Below are 19,544 nucleotides of genomic sequence, written 5' to 3'. Positions count from 1 at the left end.
AGAATCCCACAATACACCACAAAATGCTCTTCGGAGAGCAAGAAATCAGAATAGGAACTCCTTTTTGAGAGTTGATCTGCTTTGATCATTGAGGGTAAATGTAGGGTGTATGAAATAGTCCACTTCGTTAAATTTCAACACTGTACACGTCAGGGAAAGGGGTCGTTGCTCCTGTACGCAGAGCCCCACCTGGGGAAATCCTCCCAGTGCGCTTCTTGTAAATTGTTATGACCCGCAGGGGTCACTGTGGAGGCTGGCTTGAGTCCCGAAACGCAAGGGAGCAAAGTAACCGGCCTAGTCCATAAGCTTTCCAGGAAGGAATGAAGTTTCAAGAGAATAGTTTGGATCTATTTCGAATTGTTTTGGTACAACGAAAAGGGAGCTGACGACGGACTTGACAGCCGAACACGGCACAAAAGTGACTAAAAGCAGCTCGTTTCAAGGAATATTGGGTCTTCTGCGCGGCCGTAGATCCGCCAAGTGCGCCTGCGCATAAGAGTAGCGGTGTTGAGTCAGGCCGGCGGTGGAGGAAACTGCGGTAGAGACTCTCAAGCCTCGCCATGAAGACCCGCTTTAGCACCGTTGACCTCCGCGCGGTACTCGCGGAGCTGAATGCCCGGTACTGTATGACGGGTGACCAGGCTCGTGCGGGTGGTGCAGGAGGCAGAGGCCATGGCCCCACCGTGGAAACAAGAACGGCCTTATGTTTCCCCTGGGTCCCCCCGGTCCTGTTCTTCTGTGGACCTGGCTAGGCCTGAGTGGGCGAGCGCGTGACATCTTTCCGTGGCCCTCAGGATACAGGGGGGACCCCGGCGGTCGCGTGCCCCACTCCCCGCTCTCGTGGGCTGCTCGTCTCGCCAGGTCTTGCGTCCGGCTTTGGCGGGGCTCTCGGCCTGTCGGCCTGAGTCGCCCGGGTCTGGCAGCAAACGTTTAGTAAAAGACGAGACGCCAGGTGGAGGACCCAGTGTAGTCATTTGCTTCAGAGGTTTCCTTTTGTTAGAAGCTCCTCCTCACCGCAAAGAAAGGCAGCATCGCCTTTTGAGCCGGAGGTAACAGATTAGGCTTGAGGTCTGCATTCTAATCTGCTTTCTATTATTCAGCTGTGTGAGCTTTGTCATATTTCTCAGGGCCTCGTTTACATATTTTCTTTTATAATTAAGTGGGTTAGATTTTACTGTATTTCCTAAAATATTTATTGGATCATTTAAAAGACTCAAGGCATTGTATAGTGTTCCTAGAGCTGATAGACCACTTTTGTCTTAAATAGTTACACTCAAGGTTTGGGCTCAATGTCTGATGGCCTTCAGACTGCACACTGGTTGACTCCGTATCTTTAAAGTCAAAGATCCCCACTTTCGCTGTCTCTACTTACGCCTACAGCTTTAAATTGTGTGAAGTTTTATGTTTCAAATGGTAGCATGATTTGTTACATGTTTCCTTTCTCTTTGCAGCTTGCTAGGAATGAGAGTAAACAATGTTTACGATGTGGATAATAAGACGTATCTTATTCGTCTTCAAAAGTAAGAGCATTTTATAGGCTTGTTTTATCTTTTGTATAATTAAGTATGAGCTTGTTTGTTTTTTTATAAGACGTATCTTATTCGTCTTCAAAAATAAGAGCATTTTATAGGCTTGTTTTATCTTTTGTATAATTAAATATGAGCTTGTTTGTTTTTTTTAACCTTAGTGCTGCCCTAAAAAAGTTTTGACTTTTTTCTTCTACAGACCAGACTTTAAAGCTACACTTTTACTTGAATCTGGCATACGAATTCACACAACAGAATTTGAATGGCCTAAGAATATGATGCCGTCTAGTTTTGCCATGAAGGTAAGTTTTAAGTTATACTTGAAGCTAAATTTTAAGGCCCTGAGATTGGTCACTAACAATTGAAATTATAAATGGGTTTTTCTTCACTGTTATAAATAAAATAGAGATAAAATAGAGTAGTTGATAGATACTGGATGAATAAAGGTGATGTTTATTAACTTCTCCCTTTTACCCTTCACGCCACTTTGTGTGCCACACCTTTATGTTCCCACAGTTAGCGTTCTAATTCAAGCTTTTATAATGCTGGACATTATAGCCATTTAACTCTACTACTCTTCTCACTATCAAAACAATTCTGTATTAGACCAACATTGATTTTTCTAAAGCATCATTTTCATTAGTTTTCCCACCTTTTATTATTCTCTAATTGCTGAATCCATATCCTGTACCCCAGCATTCTTGGCTTTCTGTAATCTGCCCTCCTCCCTCCTTCCCTAGCCTTGTCTTCCACAGCTCACTTTTCAGCTACCAATCTGTATTTTGTTGGAATACTCAGTGACATTAGTATGCTACCAACCATATCTTTTTACTTTTCACTTTTGTTTTTACTATTAAAATGAGATCCCGCATTTGTGGATGTATTACCCTTTCGCTTATTGACACAAGAGATACACTGAAAAGCTCATGATGCAGAGGAAAGACATTAGAGTCAGATATACCTAACTTTGAATTAATGGTGTTGCTGCTGAATAATTTTATAACCTGGAAATTTTACTTAACCTCTTGGAACTTGTTTCTTTAAATGTGAAATGTAGATAATGCCTCCCTCATGGGGTTATTGGTGAGGATGAATTGAAGTTACATGTAAAGCACCTAACACAATGCCTGACACATAATAGGGCTCCATATGTATTAATTTCCTTCTTCCTCTCCTCCTCACTTTCCTTCAGAAATTTATTTGTTTTGGCATTGTGTTATTTCATTAGAGGCTTTACAGAGAAGATCCTTATCCCCAGCAACTTAGAATCTGTTTTGGATTACACGTTAGGTAAGTGTTTCCCAAATCACAAGGCCTGTCACAAAATTATCAAATTCTTAAAAGTTTAATTTACTTAATAGTAACCCAAAATGGTTCTATTTTGGGGATTGTCCTTAATAATAATGACACTTTATATTTGTATAGTACTTTTCAAAGAATAATGCATACTTCATTTAAGTTGTTTAATAACTTGCATATGAAGAACTAATATTGTTTTAGTTTTACATATGATATAACAGATAATAAGATATATGATACTGGGACTGTGTAAACATCCCCAAACGAGGCTACATCAATAGGAGGTCAGACACTCAAAAAAAAAAAAAAAAAAAAAACAAACTTAGAATTTAATAAGTTAGGTGCACATGTCAATCTAAATGTGTATAAAAATTCTCTCCAATGGAGCAGACAATGTTAAGTACTTTATAAATAACTAAAAGAGCTGCTACTGTTGTATGTCACAGGCAGGGTCATGTTTAGTACATGGTAAATCACAGTGATTGTTCCTAATTCTCACATTTGGGGATGCCAGCTGTAGCTTTGTGGCACTGACAGAAGCTTGTTTTCACCAAGCTGCTAGTAGGGAAATAAAGAAAAAACAAGTTTTACATATGTATTATATGTCCATCTATACTCATGATAATTTTCCCTTTTTCACCATTCTGTGGTGTGGACTTCTGTTCCATTCAAGGATGCCTTTTATCTTCATTTTAACTTTATTTTTCTCAAAATATTACTGGGGGAATTGATTATGATTTTCACCTGGAGATTTAAAGACAGCCCTGAATGTAGGTCACTGTTTAAATCAAAATTAATATAGGCCACTTTTAAATGGGAACTATTGAATTTAGGAGGGAGAGATTATTCTATGAAGGTTGAAAAGTCTTACATCTGCCTGAATATATGTGAGTATATAATCCTGCCTGAATACATAAAATGAGAATTTTAGTCAATTTGAACTATAGATCTGGAGAAGAACTCTTCTTAGTTATGAAAGAATTGGCATTAATTTGAAGAATGACCTGTATATTCTTCTTCTTCTCCTTTTTCTTTAAGATGGTTTTAGTTTAAATTCTCTGTAAAATTTGTTTTGGATTTGAGTCTTGAAGAAAAGAAAGCATTCTTTCTTGTCTTGACTAAGGGATCTTTCAAATTCAAATTTAGAAACAATTGTAAAAATTTTTTTTTAGGAGCTACAGAGTAGTCTTGTTTTTGGTCCATGTCATACTTAAATATTTGTACATGTAATATAAAACAGTAGGTATTTACCAAGTAAATTGTCTTTGGGTTTAACATGTTAATTTTAATTGTTTGTAAGAATAAGAACATTATGACTAGGGATAAGAAGAATGGGATTTGATAAAGGATAGGAGTTACTACATTTGGATTTGAGCTAGGTTGTTCAAAAGCCTGGAGATAGTACCAGAAAAATTCTGTTTGGGTTTTATTAATAAAGTTTGTGGGAATAGAGGGTAATTGGTTGTAAGTTGGAGGACTAATTTATAGAATTCCAATAAGCTCCTGGTTCAGAATTTGTATTTGAAGTGAAAGATTAGTGGAAACCACTAGTTAATCTTCAACACAAACACACGAAAGGAAATTTGGGATACTTAAAAAATTTCAGTAGAAAGAGGCTTAAAAAAAAGTTACAGCTTTATGTGAGGTCCTCAGAATAAGAACGGATTTATTTAGCAGTGGTGTAAAGCAACAACGTAAACTTCGCTATAGGTCTCTTATTGTCTACTTAAAAATTGGATATAAAATACTGTTTCAGAGTTAGCAGTCAGAGTTGTCTGAAATAAAATGTGTTTCCTCTGATTATGATTCTGTAAGTTTTAATTTTGACTATACTGTTTTATCGGTTAGTCTTAAGATGTTATTCTTGATGGAAATGAAAAAAAGAAACTTAATTATAAACCAATACCGAATGACTAGGAATTCGCTTTTACTATATAAATGCCTTTTTTCTTCTCTTTCTTGCTAGTGCCGAAAACATTTGAAGAGTCGGAGATTAGTCAGTGCAAAACAGCTTGGTGTGGATAGAATTGTAGATTTTCAATTTGGAAGTGATGAAGCTGCTTATCACTTAATCATTGAGCTCTATGACAGGGTAAGTTAAATTTGGGGGATGGGGTGAGGAGAATTATTATATTGTTAATTATTCATGTGATAGTGCTGTAAAACATGGGCAGGGAACATTTTTTTCTTCTCAAAGGCCATTGATACACTAGGATAATAAAGTACAACAAAAATAAAATGTGATTTTTCCATTAATCTTCCTTTTTATCTGGAGGCCAGAATTTAGGCAGACCGTAGCCATTTAAAATAGCATTTGAGGGACTTCCCTGGTGGTCCAGTGGTTAAGACTCTATGCTTCCACTGCAGGGGGCGCAGGTTTAATCCCTGGTCTGGGAACTAAGATCCTGTATGCCATGTGGCGTGGCCAGAAAAAAAAAAAAAATGAAAAAGAACAAAAACAATAATAAAATAGTGTTTGGGGCCTCCCTGGTGGCGCAGTGGTTGAGAGTCCGCCTGCCGATGCAGGGGATACGGGTTCGTGCCCCGGTCTGGGAGGATCCCATATGCCGCGGAGCGGCTGGGCCCGTGGGCCATGGCCGCTGAGCCTGCGCATCTGGAGCCTGTGCTCCGCAACGGGAGAGGCCACAACAGTGAGGGGCCCGCATACCGCAAAAAAAAAAAAAAAAAATAGTGTTTGAATGGAGGAGACGAACATCCGAGAACTGAAGAAATTATCTACTACTTTACATTTCAGGACTAGAGTGGTACCACCAGCAAATTGTCAAATAGTTTTGTCATAAATAAGACTGCAGTTAAGACTCAGGGACGTTGCCATGTTTTCAGTGTCATCAGTCATAAGAGGAAGACTACTGATGGCTTCACCATTCTTGCTTCTTGCCTCTTAATCCTTCCATTTAGTTACCTGTTCTATCTTGGAAATGTTTCATGAACTATCTACAGCAAAATAAATTCCATTTGCATCAAAAATTTAAATATAAAAAGTGGAACCATAGAAGTACTAGGTGAAAATATGGATTAAGATATATGAATTTGGGATGAAAAAGACTTTTAAGCCTAACAGTGGAAACAAATATTGATAGATATGACTGCTTAATTTTAAAGCTGTGTAAGGCAATTTAACTGTGTAAGGCAGAAAACACCATGAACTATTGATACATATATCAAAAGTGAAAAACTGGGGAAAAATATTTTAACTTGTATGGTAAATAAAATTCTCATAATCCTATTATGTAGTTTTCACAAACGGTTCAAGTGGAAAAATGGGTAAAGTGCTTGATTACACAATTCAAAAAAGAATAATACAAATGGCTTATGAAAGCATGAATACTGTATAAATTAACAGATTACTGAAAGGTAAAAATGATATTTTTCTTCCTCCCCTTTTTTTCTTTCTCTGTCAATATATAAATGGTTGGAAAGTTTGACAATAACCAGTATTATCAAGACTGTACAGGGAATTCCCTGGTGACCTAGTGGTTAGGATTCTGGGCTTTCACTGCCGTGGCCTGGGTTCAGTCCTCGGTCAGGGAACTGAGACACTGCAAGCTGTGCGGCGTGGCCAAAAAAAAAAAAAAGGGGGGAGAGAATTAAAAAAAAAAAAAAAGGATGTACGAGAGCAAGGGTAGATTAGAACATTATTTTTGGAAGATTGTTTGACAGTATATAACATGATTTTTAAAGTTTATGTGTGTAACCTTTGACGCAGGAATTCCACTTCTAGCAATTTATCATAAGAAACGTTTGAGGCAAGTGCTCAGGAAGGACCATACCATAGTCTTTATAGTGTTTATAATAGTTAAAACTTGGAAAGAAGCTAAATGTCTTTGTTTTTTTGTTGTTTGTTGTTTTTTGCTTTTTCTCCATTTCTCTGTGACTGTCATCTCTTTTTTTTTTTTATTATTAGTTTCTGCTTTATAACAAAGTGAATCAGTCATACATATACATCTGTTCCCACATCCCTTCCCTCTTGCGTCTCCCTCCCTCCCACCCTCCCTATCCCACCCCTCCAGGCTGTCACAAAGCACCGAGCTGATCTCCCTGTGCTATGCGGCTGCTTCCCACTAGCTATCTACCTTACGTTTGGTAGTGTATATATGTCCATGCCGCTCTTTCGCTTTGTCACAGCTTACCCTTCCCCCTCCCCATATCCTCAAGTCCATTCTCAAGTAGGTGTGACTGTCATCTCTTAAATGTTCCCATTTATTTCTTGCATGAGTCACTTGGGCTGGACTTATCACAGCTCTTAAGTGGAAATTGGTCCCTAGTTGTTCCTTACGTGTGGAATTTTTCACTTCTAGCTAGACTCCAAGCGACTCCATTATTCAAAACTAAATTTCTTTGAATAAGAGGTTGGTTAAATAATTAAGGGAGACCCGAATAATAGAATGTGTAATTTTTAAAAATAATATTGAGCTGTTTGTTTTTTTTCTTTCTTATCAATGTTTTTTACCACATGCTTTTAATCACTTTAAGGTTTTTGTTAGATATATGACACATACATTATAAGTGTGCACTTTAGTGAACTATCAGAAGTGGACATACCTGTATTAGTTATTGACCTGGATGTGGAACCGGGACGTGAGACCACCTGCTGATCCTTGCACTTGTCTTTAATTGTCTATGCACTTCTCTTTGCCACTAATTCCTTTACCCATCTTTCTGACCCCCCTCCCCTGCAGGCAGCAGCAGCTACAGCTGCAGTGGCTGCTCTCCTGGAATTGATTTTTGTATGTGGTCTCAGGTAGTGGTCAATTAAAAAAAAAATTTGTATGATAGCCTTTTTAAAACCTTTTTTGTTTTGAAATGATTATAGATTCACAGGAAGTTGCAAAGATAGAACAGAGAGGTCTGGTGTACCCTTCACCCAGTTCCCCTCAGTTGTTACATCTTACATAATTATATTACAATAACAAAATCAAGAAATCAGTATTGGTACAATGTATGCATATAATTCAATGCATTTCACCATGTTTGTAGATTCATGTAACCACTGCAATCAAGATAGATACAGAATTCTTCCATTACCACAGAGATCTTCCTTGTGGTACCCCTTTGTAATAACACCCACCCCTCTTCCTCCCATCCCTGCACCCTGGCAACTACTAATTTGTTCCATCTCCATAATTTTGTCATTATAAATTGGGTCTTTAACAAAGAAGGCAGTCTCAGAACCTTGGTGAAAAGGACATACCAGATAGTCTTAAGTAGGAGTTGATAAACTACAGCCTTTGGCCCCCTTTTTGTAAAGCCTGTGAGTTTAAGAATGGTTTTTACAATACATTTTAAAAGAGCTCTTTAAAAAGAAAGAAGAATATGCAACAGAAACCATATGTGGCCCACAAACCCTAAAATATTTATTATCTTGCCTTTTATGGGAAAATTTTGCTGACCCCTGCTCTTAAATAATAGACTCATATTGTCTGAGCTAATATTGCTTGGACAGATGCCAGACTGTATCAGGGATGCCAAGTTAGGATTTTTAAGATTCTTTTTAGTCTAGAAGCAGATGCCTTCATGAAAATAGAGTGTTAACCTATGATCTAGGACAATCAGAATTGATTACACAGGACTGAATAAACTGGGGAGAATCTGATTGTGGTTATTTTTTTCAGAATGTTGTTGATATTATTTTTATGATAGTTCTATGATAAAGCCCTTCTGACGTGTAACTTAGTATACTAGTGCTAGTTGGAGTGATACATTCTTTAAATGGTAGTCTGCTCTCTTTGGTCCCTTAGAATTTAGGAACACTTGCCTTTTACTGAGATTGTTTTACTGCTCAAGACAATGTGTCTATTTACATAGGTTCAAGAAGAATTTGTCCTTTTTACCAGGTTACAATTAGGCAAAATTGATTGTGTAGCCAAGGTCAAACCTAGAGTGTCTGTCACATTTGAGAATAAATCTCATTCAGTTAGGTGTGAAAAGCTCACCATTAAGGAAAAAAGGTTATACTTCATATGTAAAGCCAGTGTCCACAAAGCCCTCCTGAGAACCTAGTCTTGTACCTTATCTGTGGCATATATATATAGGATCCTAGCCTGCAGGAAGTAAGGAAGGTCACTTCTTGTAGATTTGCGTGACTTCACGTAGAGAGGAATTTACTTACATTTATAGGCGCACCACAGACAAAACCAGTAGTGATTTTTTCTTTTCTTTTTTTGGTTTCCATAGCTTTGAGTTAGAAGCAAATAGTAATTTTTAAGTCTCTGGAATAATAGAGACTATTGAAGAGATAATTCCAAATTTCTTATGAATTCTTCAGGCAGCAGTGATTATTAAGGCTTCAGTAACTGCTTGATACCATGTGGCTCTAGATTTGCTGTCTATAGTTTAAGGAGGTTTATATATATTAGTTAACATTTCTTGCTGCACTTGTGTAAATAAGTCAGTCCAAGAAACAAAGTAGCTTTTTCTGTGTATATGTGTAATCAAAAATAATTTGAGATGTAATCATGAGAGGAGACTGTTAAAAATTATCCAAAATTTGAAAAGAGACAAAAAGGACAAAATGTCATTTTAGTATCCTGCCAGGTGTTGTCTAGCGTTGTCTAGCCAGCACTCCTGGGGATTCTAGGGATGTGTTTTTTTTTTTTTTTGGCCGCGTTGGGTCTTCGTTGCTGCGCATGGGCTTCCTCTAGGTGCAGCGAGCGGGGACTGCTGTTCCTTGCGGTGGGCAGGCTTCTCATTGTGATGGCTTCTCTTGTTGCGGAGCGCAGGCTCTAGGCGTGAGGGCTTCAGTAGTTGCAGCACGCGGGCTCAGTAGTTGTGGCTCGCAGGCTTTGTTGCTCCACGGCATGTTGAATCTTCCTGGACCAGGGATCGAATCCATGTCCCCTGAATTGGCAGGCAGATTCTTAACCACTGTGCCACCAGGGAAGACCCTGCTATTTACTCTTGATTAGGCTCTTTTACAACTCGTTAAGGGTGGACTTTAATTTATAGAAAACTGATAGCAATACAAATAATTCTTGCCTGATAGCAATGAAAATTAATTTAATCTAGTAGAGATTCAAATTATCTCTGTCCAGAGAAAAGATATCCCCAGAGGTTGCAGTTTTATTGCCCTAAATTGGCAATCTTACACAATCATTCTTTTCTCACCCACTCTAAGTAGTCCACTTACTTCATTTCTCTTAGAACCAGTTTTGTCATCTAGTTCTCTCATTAATTAGTTGAATAACTTTTTGGCAGTTATAATAATAGTATATTGTTTTCTGGTGACCACTGTTTCTGTTGAAACCAGTGTCAGTCATACTGTTGCTCCTTTGAAGGTAATCTCTCCTTCTTATCTGGGTGCTTTAAATTTTTTTCTCTTTGTCTTTGATTTTCAGTAGTTTGCTGTATGTCTAGTTGATTTTCCTTTGTAATTACCTTCTGGGGTTCACAGTGCTTCTAGAATCTGTGAGTTGGTGTTTTTCATCAGTATGGGAAAATTCAGTCATATTTTCTTTTGATCTATCTTCCAATTCACTAATTTTATTGCTATCAGACAAGAATCATTTGGAATCATTTGTAATTGCTCTATTATCTGATTCCTCTGATGTCTGTTTTATAGTCTGTTGTTCTTTTAACTATAATTACATTGTATTGTCTCCTCCCATGCCTGGTTACTTTATTGTGTGCCAGGCACTGAGTAGGAAAAGTAATAGATAAATCGTGAGACCTGGAACGATGTTATCTTCCTTTAGAGAGGATATTTGCTTTAGACAGGTAGCTAAGAACACAAGTAATCCCATATTACCTTACTCCAATCAAGAATTGAATTGATTAGGAGCTGGGTGTGGGAAAGCTGGAAAATTTCCAGTTCACTCCTCCTGGGATGCAGCCATTTGGGGTCAGTATTCATAGCTGAACTTATCAGGGATAAATCCCCTTAGCCCATACCCCTTTCACTTGGACCCTGAACTCAAATTTTTATTCTCCTTAGTTGTCCTGTGAGCCTATCAAAATTCACACTCAGCTTCCCAGCCTGTCAGCTGATTCTTAACTGTTAGATAAATGATCCTAGGGAAGAAGTAGCTCTAAGTGTGGAGCTCACCTTTCTGAGTTTTCCTCTCCTAGATTTTGATCCTATAAATGTTTACTGCCTGTTTGCATTTTTTTGTTTCTTAAGAGACTTGCTTTGTATTTTGTCCAGTTTTTCTTTTTCTCAATAGGACAATAGTTAGAATTATCTAGACTACCATTTAAATTAAAAATGTTTATACAAGTAGTACACAAATACATTCTCAGTATGTAGAAAAGTTTGTAGAATTAAAATTGAATGTCTTATCACCCCTGGCCCAACCAGTTCCTCATCCCAAAGTAACCACTGTTATGTTTGGTGTCCTATTTATGATTCCTTTCCCCCACTCCCGCCCACCCCAATTAAAAAACAAGAGAAGGTTTTTTTCATTGGGGGGGAGAAATCTCTAGAATGTAACTAATTGCAGGCTGCCTTAGGTTTAACTCAATGTGAAGTTTAAGTTATATATCAGACATGGGCCTTTCCTTTTTTTTCTTTTTTTCCTTTTTCAATTTAAACTTAGCACTTAATGATGTAAAATTTCTTTCCACAGAATAAAAAGTCTTTATTATCATTTAAAAATTTAAATAATTTTTTTATAGTAATACTAGATTTGTAGAAAAGTTGCAAAGATAATAAAGAAAATTCCTGTATACCCTTCACTTAGTTTCTCTTAATGTTAACATCTTATATAACCATGGTACCTTTGTCAAAACTGAGAAATTCACATTGGTACATTACTGCTAATTAAACTACAGACTTTATTTGGGTTTCACCAGTTTTTCTACTCATGTTCTTTTTTCTGTTCCAGGATAGAACAGAATTCAATCCAGGATAGCCCCTTGCATTTAGGGTCTTTCTGTTTTGAAGGCTCTGTGCAATTGGCATGTGTACTGTCTAGGTTCCAGAGGTCCACTTAGTGATGAGTTTGGAATAGATATTCAGGATTTATATATGAGAGTATGTGCTTGGGAATTTTCAGTACTCACTGTGGTATTTAAGGGAAGTATGTTGGTTGATTCTTACGGTAGATCTTGAAGATTGCTCTCTCCTCTCTTTATTCCAGCGTCTGAGCTTCTAGCCTTCATGTCTGGAATTTTGATGTATGGTTTATCTAGAGTTGATCAGACGTTGCGTAAAGAGGCTGTTGCTATTCAGACTCACTTAAGAAAGTCAGTTTATTAATTTGTGAAAAGAAGTTTCCAGTAAGAAAGACTCTGGAGAAAGTAAGATTAGAAAATGGATTATTGAGTACATCAGAGACAAGTGCAGTATTTCCCCAAGTAAGTTCCTCGACACCACTTCCATATGATAATAGCCTAGAAAAATGGTTCCCCTAGTCATAAAAATTTGAAGAACCTTGAGGATAAATAAGGTAAATATTTTTTTTAACTCTAGGACTTACCAGTGCCTTTAATATGATCGTGTGATGTGTACATCCCCTAGGGAAGGATATGTTACATAGAATTTCCAAAACTTACTAGATCACAGAATTTTTTTCTTTTTAATGGGAGTAGTGGAAACCATCTTAACAGAATACTTTTGGGAAACCTTGGTTTAAAGAAAGCCCTCTGAGGGAAGTAACTGCCTTACTGGAATCTTCCAGATGTTCTTGATAACTGCACAATTTGATTCAACAAACATTTATTGAGCACTTTCTATGTGCCAGGTCCTATGGCCAGGTCTGTTTTTCAAGTCACACCTTTATGAACCAATCAGACACTATACGGACTTCTATCCAAGACTCCTACTTTCCTTCTCCAGTTAACATTTCTGTTCTTTAAGTTAAATGTTTAAATTTCTAAATGCATGATTTCTTTGAAGTTAGAACCTTTAGCAGTAGGTCCTACTCTTTCAACACCTAGTAACTTCAGGTTATCTACAGGCATTCCTCATTTTACTGAGCTTTGCTTTATGCTTCTCATATACTGCGTTTTTTACGAATCGAAGGTTTGTGGCAGTCCTGCATCAAGTAATTTTTTGCTGTCAGTGCCATTTTTCCAACAGCATTTGCTCACTTTATGTCTCTGTCACATTTTTTAAATTCTCACAATATTTCAAACTTTCATTACTATTGTATTTTTATGGTTATCTGTGATCAGTGATCTTTAATGTTACTACCAACAACTCACTGAAACCTCAGATGATGGTTAGCAGTTCTTAACAATAAAGTACTTTTAAATTAAGGTACGTACCTTGTTTTTTAAAGTATATTATTATCTTTATACACTATATTATACATTGTGTTATGATACATTATATTTTACATTATATTATTTTTTCTTTTTTTTTCTTTTTATTTATTTTTTTTTCTTTTTATATTTTTATCTTTTCAAACCCTTGTGTTGAGGGCTGACTTTCAATAGATCGCAGTACATTATATTATTAAACATTACAATATAGTGTAAACATAACTTTTATATGCACTGGGAAACCAAAAAATTCGTGTGACTTGCTTTATTGAAATATTTGCTTTATTTTGGTGGTCTGGAACCAAACCTGCAATAACGTCAAGGTATGCCTGTATATTTGTGATCAAGGTGAATGGTGGCCCTATCTAGTGAACATTATCTTGCAGCCTGTTATTCCTCATGAGATTGGGGCTGTTCCCACCGTCTTCTGGGACCACCTTCTGAGTACTTGCTAAGGCATTTGTGACTATTTATTTTCATGGATGCTTCTTTGTATTTTAATTATACAACAACCTTCACTGTCTATAATAAATTTGGAAGTTTGTGTTTTTTGGGCAGTTTTATTTTCATTAGGTTTCTCGCCTATTTTTTATTGAAAAGATTATGTAACAATATTAAGTTTTAAAAAGACTTTTTAATCCTCACTCTTTAATAAGTATTCTAATTTTTCCTGTGTTTGCCTTCCACTTCCCAGGATACATTTGCCTTCTATTTCCCAGGATACAGGATTTTTTTGTCTTCCTATTTTTTACTTAACATTATAAACATTTTCCTACTCTTTTTACATAGTCTTTTTTCAAAGAATCAATTTTATTTATTTATTTATTTTTGGTTGTGTTGGGTCTTCGTTGCTGTGCACAGGCTTTCTCTAGTTGCATCGAGTTGGGGGCTACTCTTCACTGCGGTGTGCGGGCTTCTCAATTCTGGTGGCTTCTCTTGTTGTGGAGCACAGGCTCTAGGCGCACGGGCTCTAGTTGTGTAGTTGTGGCACATGGGCTTAGTTGCTTTGTGGCATGTGGGATCTTCCCGGACCAGGGCTCGAACCTGTGTCCCCTGCATTGGCAGGCAGATTCTTAACCACTGCACCACCAGGTAAGTCGTACATAGTCTTCTTAAGTTAACAGCTTTTAAATATTTTGTCGTATTGGTATAATTTATTTATCAATATCTCCAATTTTTACATTTAGGCTGTTTGCAGTTTTTTTCTATTGTAAGTAAGATGCAGTTTAAGCATGTAGCTTCTGGTTTTATTGAGTTATTACACTAAGCCACATAACCAAGTGTGGAATTCCTTGGTCAAAGGGTATAACGGCCTTTATTGATTTTTCCATATAACTAATTGCTATTCAAAGACAAATTGCAGGTGAAAGTATAAATAGCTCTGTGTTTGGCTTCTGAAATATATGTTGTTTTTCTTAATAAGCCACAGTGTTTGTAGATTTGCCTCAACCAAGTGCAACATTAAGTTCAATTGGTGGTCATCAAGGTGTTAATTGATTATTCTGTTTCTAATAGTGACCTCTGCAGAACCACCAGACAATGAGTTTAATGTTGCTCTAGATTCCTTCATTATGTTTCAAACTTGGGATGTTTAGATTTATTTTATTTCATAGTCTGTGCTGGGCAAGCGCAAGGAGCACTGTTTAGATGCAACTCAAATGCTTTGTGTTTGTAACTTCATTTCTGTATCCTTGATTGGGTTTTTACGAGACTACATTTTCTTTCTCAATTTTTAAGAAGATTTAAGAATGATTTGGGAAAAGCATTAAATTATATTTTATTCTACTACAGGGGAACATTGTTCTTACAGATTATGAGTACCTAATTTTAAATATCCTAAGATTTCGAACTGATGAGTCAGATGATGTTAAATTTGCTGTTCGTGAACACTATCCAGTTGATCATGCTAGAGCTGCCGAACCTTTGCTTACCTTGGAAAGGTAACATGTTTGTTTATTAACTCATTTCCTATTGTATTACATAGGAAAATAGATCATATGTCAGAATATGAAAGAACTGTCACATAAGAAAATATTTTGTTTACTTGCATAAAATAAATTTGGGCTGCTTGAACTACATAAGTGTGCACTTAAATGTAAGCAATTAAGCCTTATTTGGGAGTAGCAAATGTATGTTTTTTTAATCTAAATTTGGTGTTACTTCAGATGTTTGTGATTTCTTGGTAAAGTGGAGGAATTTATTAGCTGTTCTGTGAGAAGACAAATGGATATCTTGGCAGAGCGCAAAAGGAGATAGGAATTCTGGTTTAGCTAAAAAATAGGAGTATGGTGGGATAAGGTGCTGACTATAACTGTACTCTTCTGGCTGGAAGGCTTTGCTAATAGGCTACAGCAGTGGTTTTCAAAGTTTAGAATGCATCAGAATCACCTAGAGGGCTTGGTAAAATATAGATCCCCCTGCCCCCGCCAGGTTTTAAGTAGATCTGGTGTAGATCCCAGGAATTTAACATTTCTAACAAGTTTGCAGGTGAGGTTGATACTGATTTGGGGGGGGAATACTGTGGCCTACAGCATCCTTGAGTTCTTTCTAAATGTTTAATTAGGTAAAGCCATTTCAGGTGTTAAGATATATCACCAGGGAGGGATAATTTGGGAGATTGGGATTGACATATACACACTACTGTATGTAAAATAGATAACTAATAAGAACATGCTATATAGCACGGGGAACTCTACTCAATACTCTGTAATGGCCTATATGGGAAAAGAATCTAAAAAAAAAAAAGAGTGGATATATGTATTGATATATGTATAACTGATTCACTTTGCTGTACACCTGAAACTAACACAACATTGTGAATCAACTACAATAAAATTTTTTTTAAAAAACCCATATATCACCAGTCTCCACAAACTACATTTAACTGTTGCATAAAAATGTGTCTTTCATGTCATATATGGGCATGCTGACGATAAGCAGTATGACTTAGTTGAAAAAGTATTGATGTTCCTTGGAAAACTTGGTTTCAAGTCCCAGTCTGCTGTTCAGGAACCTACTAAACTTAGATAAGTTACTTTTATGATCCTTTTTTTTTTTTTTTTTACCTATAAAGTGAACTAACTCCTCTTATATTTTAGGGTATTTTGAAGATCAGGCAAATTGATGCATATGAAAGTACTGTGAACATGAATATGGCTGTAGGGTTTATTAAATATAAGATAGTAAGGGGTGTGTCAATTTTGTTTCACAGATTGACTGAAATAATAGCCAGTGCACCTAAGGGTGAACTACTGAAGAGAGTTCTTAACCCATTACTTCGTGAGTAATCCTATATAGAGCAATGAATTGTTTGTAAGATAATATGGTTTCTTAGAAATATATGTAACACATTGAAATCTAGTTCTAGTAGAAAGTTAGAACAACTTGATAAATGTAGAAAGGAGTTTAAAATGATCTTTTGAGTAAATAAGTGTTTATTTTCAAGGAAAGAGAAATTTGTTATACCATATGAACTTTGACCTTTATGTTACGTCTTATTTAAAAGCAATACAGTTATGTAAACAAACTATGTTATCTAGCACTTGAGCGCCAGCTGTAGTTTTCTAAGAAATCTTTTTTTTGTATTTTGTTTTTTTCAGTGTCTGTCTTTTTGGTGTAATAGTCACTTAGCTTGGTTGGGTTTTCTTTGTTTTGCTTTTTGTTTTTTATTGGTGAGTCTCAGGGCATTCCGGGGTCTGCCAGGTGCTGCTGATAACCAGGGTAAAGATAATCTAATCAACTTTTACACTTGAGAAAATCATCACTTATCCCTATACTAAGGAATCTGGGGAGGACATATGAGAAGGCAGGTACCATTGATTACTACAGGAGTTACTGTTTAGAATGCATTAAAAAAGTTATCTTTAAAACTTTACATCTATTAGTATAGCATGTGTAAAATTTGTAAGTTTGGATTTTTCTATTTCTTTGTTCTGTTAATATGGTGTATTACATCAACCAGTTTTTGGATGCTAAACCAACCTTTCATTCCTGGTTTATAATCCTTTTTATACATGGCTAAATTCCATTAAATTCCTATAACTTTTGCATTGACTTCTACAATTTTATTGTAGTCTCAAATTTTTATAAATACTTGAACTGTCATTTCTAATAACATTTCAAAATAGGTAAACTCATTGTTATTTTCACTGGCTACTGTTATTGAGTAGATCATTTATATTGGGATATTCATTAGTATTTTGAATGTGAAATTTTATAGGAAAATACTACAAATAATATCCTCTGCTTTTATAGCCTGTGGACCAGCTCTCATTGAACACTGTCTTATAGAATATGGATTCTCTGGCAATGTCAAAGTGGATGAAAAATTTGAAAGTAAAGGTATGTGTGCATGCTACAAGTTTTGCCCATTTTTATTTCATTTTTTTAAACCTATGAAAATTATTTCTGGAAAAAGTAATAAGTGAGTAGGTAGTTCTAGACTTAAAAACATTTGACCTATTAATGTTCTATCCATATGGTATTCCTGACTTCCTACTTTAATGTGACGCTTTATCTGTAGTAACATGCAATTTAATCTCTTGACCTATGTTATTACCTTCTGATTTTAGAATATTCTCCCTCCCCCCCCTAAATTTTGGAAGGGGTTACTGCACTTGAGACAGTCTCTGGTACAAGGCTTGAAGGAGTTGAATTATTCACCTTCAGACTCAGAACCTGAGGGGCTTCTAGAAGTAGCATTATATATGCATTTTAATTCTGTAAGTGCTGTGGTGTGACTTTATAATGAATTAGGCTTTTGTAGCTACTTAAGGGAACCTAAATTAACTTCCAGATTAGGATAATAAAAAATTAGAGGAAATATAAGGAAAATGGAAGCTTTGGTCTTTGACAAATTTTTATCTGCAGATTCTCATGTAAAATGAAAAAAAAAATCATTCTTGGTATTTATATTTTGAGATTTATATCACTTCTTAAGGTTTAGGGATCATTTTTATGATGCACAAATGCACAAATGTAAAATTTTTTTGTGCATTTAAAAATACAAATTGAATGTTTGAAGTGAATGATTTAGTTTCTGAAATACATGAATTTAGTGCAATCCTGTTCGAAATGCCGACAGGTGTTATTGTTATTTTTGCTATTGCACTTCCTTTTTTAAATGAATCTGATATGTGCAATAAAAAGCATATGTTCAGGAAAACTCTGGAAAATAATAGTAATGATGGAGTATAATCTTTTCATAAATTAAAATGTATTATGAAGCTATAGTAATTAAAAGTTAAGTTTTGGGAGAAGGAATACACAGAATAAAGAATTCAGAAACAAGCCCAAATATATATGGCAATTTAGCATATGAACAAAGTACCTTTCATATCATGAGGGGAAAAATGGATTCAATAAAAGCTATTGGGACAATAAGCTGGCCAAAATATATTCTTATTTAATAAACTGATTATAAACATGAAATTACTATATTTAATTTTCTTGAACAACTTGTATTATTTCATAAACACTTTCTTTTTTCTACATAGGTGTTTAATAATAGTTATGGACAGTTGATCGGCACTCCTTTTTTCCTTTCTTATTCCCCTATTAGATATTGAAAAAGTACTTGTTTGTCTTCAGAAAGCAGAAGAGTATATGAAAACAACATCCAACTTCAGTGGAAAGGTAGCGCCACAAATACTTATTGTATATTGTTGATGTTTTACTTAGATTTTTAGAATTTAAATGTTCATTGAAGGATCAGTATATGTAAATTTTTTGTTGTAATTTGGAAACTTAACACCTGTAATATGCTTATTCTAGGGTAGTTTTTTTAAATTGCTGTTGGTTTCTGATTTTTGTTCTATTCCTTAAATCTTCTACAAAGTACTGAGTCAAGACAATATTGGCACTCCTGAAAAGTTGAGGAATTTGAAAATATTTCCTCTTAGGTTGATTTTAGATAGAGAAGCACATCTTAATTTGCCAGCACATTCCAAAAATTTACTGATTAACATCTTTTTAATTATTAAGTATCCTCTGAGTTACCTCATATCTTGTTTTTCTTCCCTATTCAAAGTATATAACTTTACTTACAAAAAAAGTTCAGGAAAAGTTCTGATTAATTACAGCTAAATTCACTCCAAATATACCCTGCACCCAGTTATTAAAATGAATTAAAATTTCCTACCGGCAAAGTGAACCAAAGATTTTTCTGCTGGAAGTAAAGTGCTTTTGGCTTTTCTAAGTTGCAGAACATCTGAAAAATGGAAAGAAAAAAGCAAAATGCACATGTATAATCTCACCACTTTATCAAATCATTAGTTTTCATTTTCTTTATTCCCTGTTTTTTTCTTGTTCATATGAATAAGTCAGTATTTTCTAATGGTACTTACTGAGTCTTAAAAACATCACTTTGAGAAATGATACAATCAGTAGACAAATGCTAATTGTTTATAACTAGAATAATTTTGTAAATTAATAAAATTAATATCATTCAAGGAAAGTAAATCTGTTAATTATGAATAGAAATTAGTTTTAATGTTGGAT

The 19,544-nt window shown here is 35.6% G+C and overlaps 1 protein-coding gene across 3 annotated transcripts in view; it reads left to right on the top strand.

Annotated features, from left to right (window-relative positions):
* Positions 1 to 341: 341 nt before the first annotated feature.
* The window catches only part of NEMF (nuclear export mediator factor), a 53,766-nt gene continuing 34,563 nt past the window's right edge, over positions 342 to 19,544 (top strand). For 2 of the 3 annotated variants that reach the window (XM_082618624.1, XM_082618622.1), the window contains exons 1-8: positions 342 to 619; positions 1,452 to 1,520; positions 1,726 to 1,828; positions 4,792 to 4,917; positions 14,838 to 14,986; positions 16,258 to 16,325; positions 17,301 to 17,387; positions 18,607 to 18,680. In XM_082618624.1, coding sequence (XP_082474750.1) covers positions 561 to 619; positions 1,452 to 1,520; positions 1,726 to 1,828; positions 4,792 to 4,917; positions 14,838 to 14,986; positions 16,258 to 16,325; positions 17,301 to 17,387; positions 18,607 to 18,680 — 735 coding nt within the window. In that variant the 5' untranslated portion in view covers positions 342 to 560. The remainder of the gene's footprint in view (positions 620 to 1,451; positions 1,521 to 1,725; positions 1,829 to 4,791; positions 4,918 to 14,837; positions 14,987 to 16,257; positions 16,326 to 17,300; positions 17,388 to 18,606; positions 18,681 to 19,544) is intronic. The other variant, XM_082618623.1, reaches the window with a different exon arrangement.

This window comes from Mesoplodon mirus, assembly GCF_964341445.2.
Source record: "Mesoplodon mirus genome assembly, chromosome: 4".
Taxonomy (NCBI): domain Eukaryota; kingdom Metazoa; phylum Chordata; class Mammalia; order Artiodactyla; family Ziphiidae; genus Mesoplodon; species Mesoplodon mirus.
Note: the sequence above shows the minus strand (reverse complement) of the source record. Positions and strands in the feature narration are given on the sequence as shown.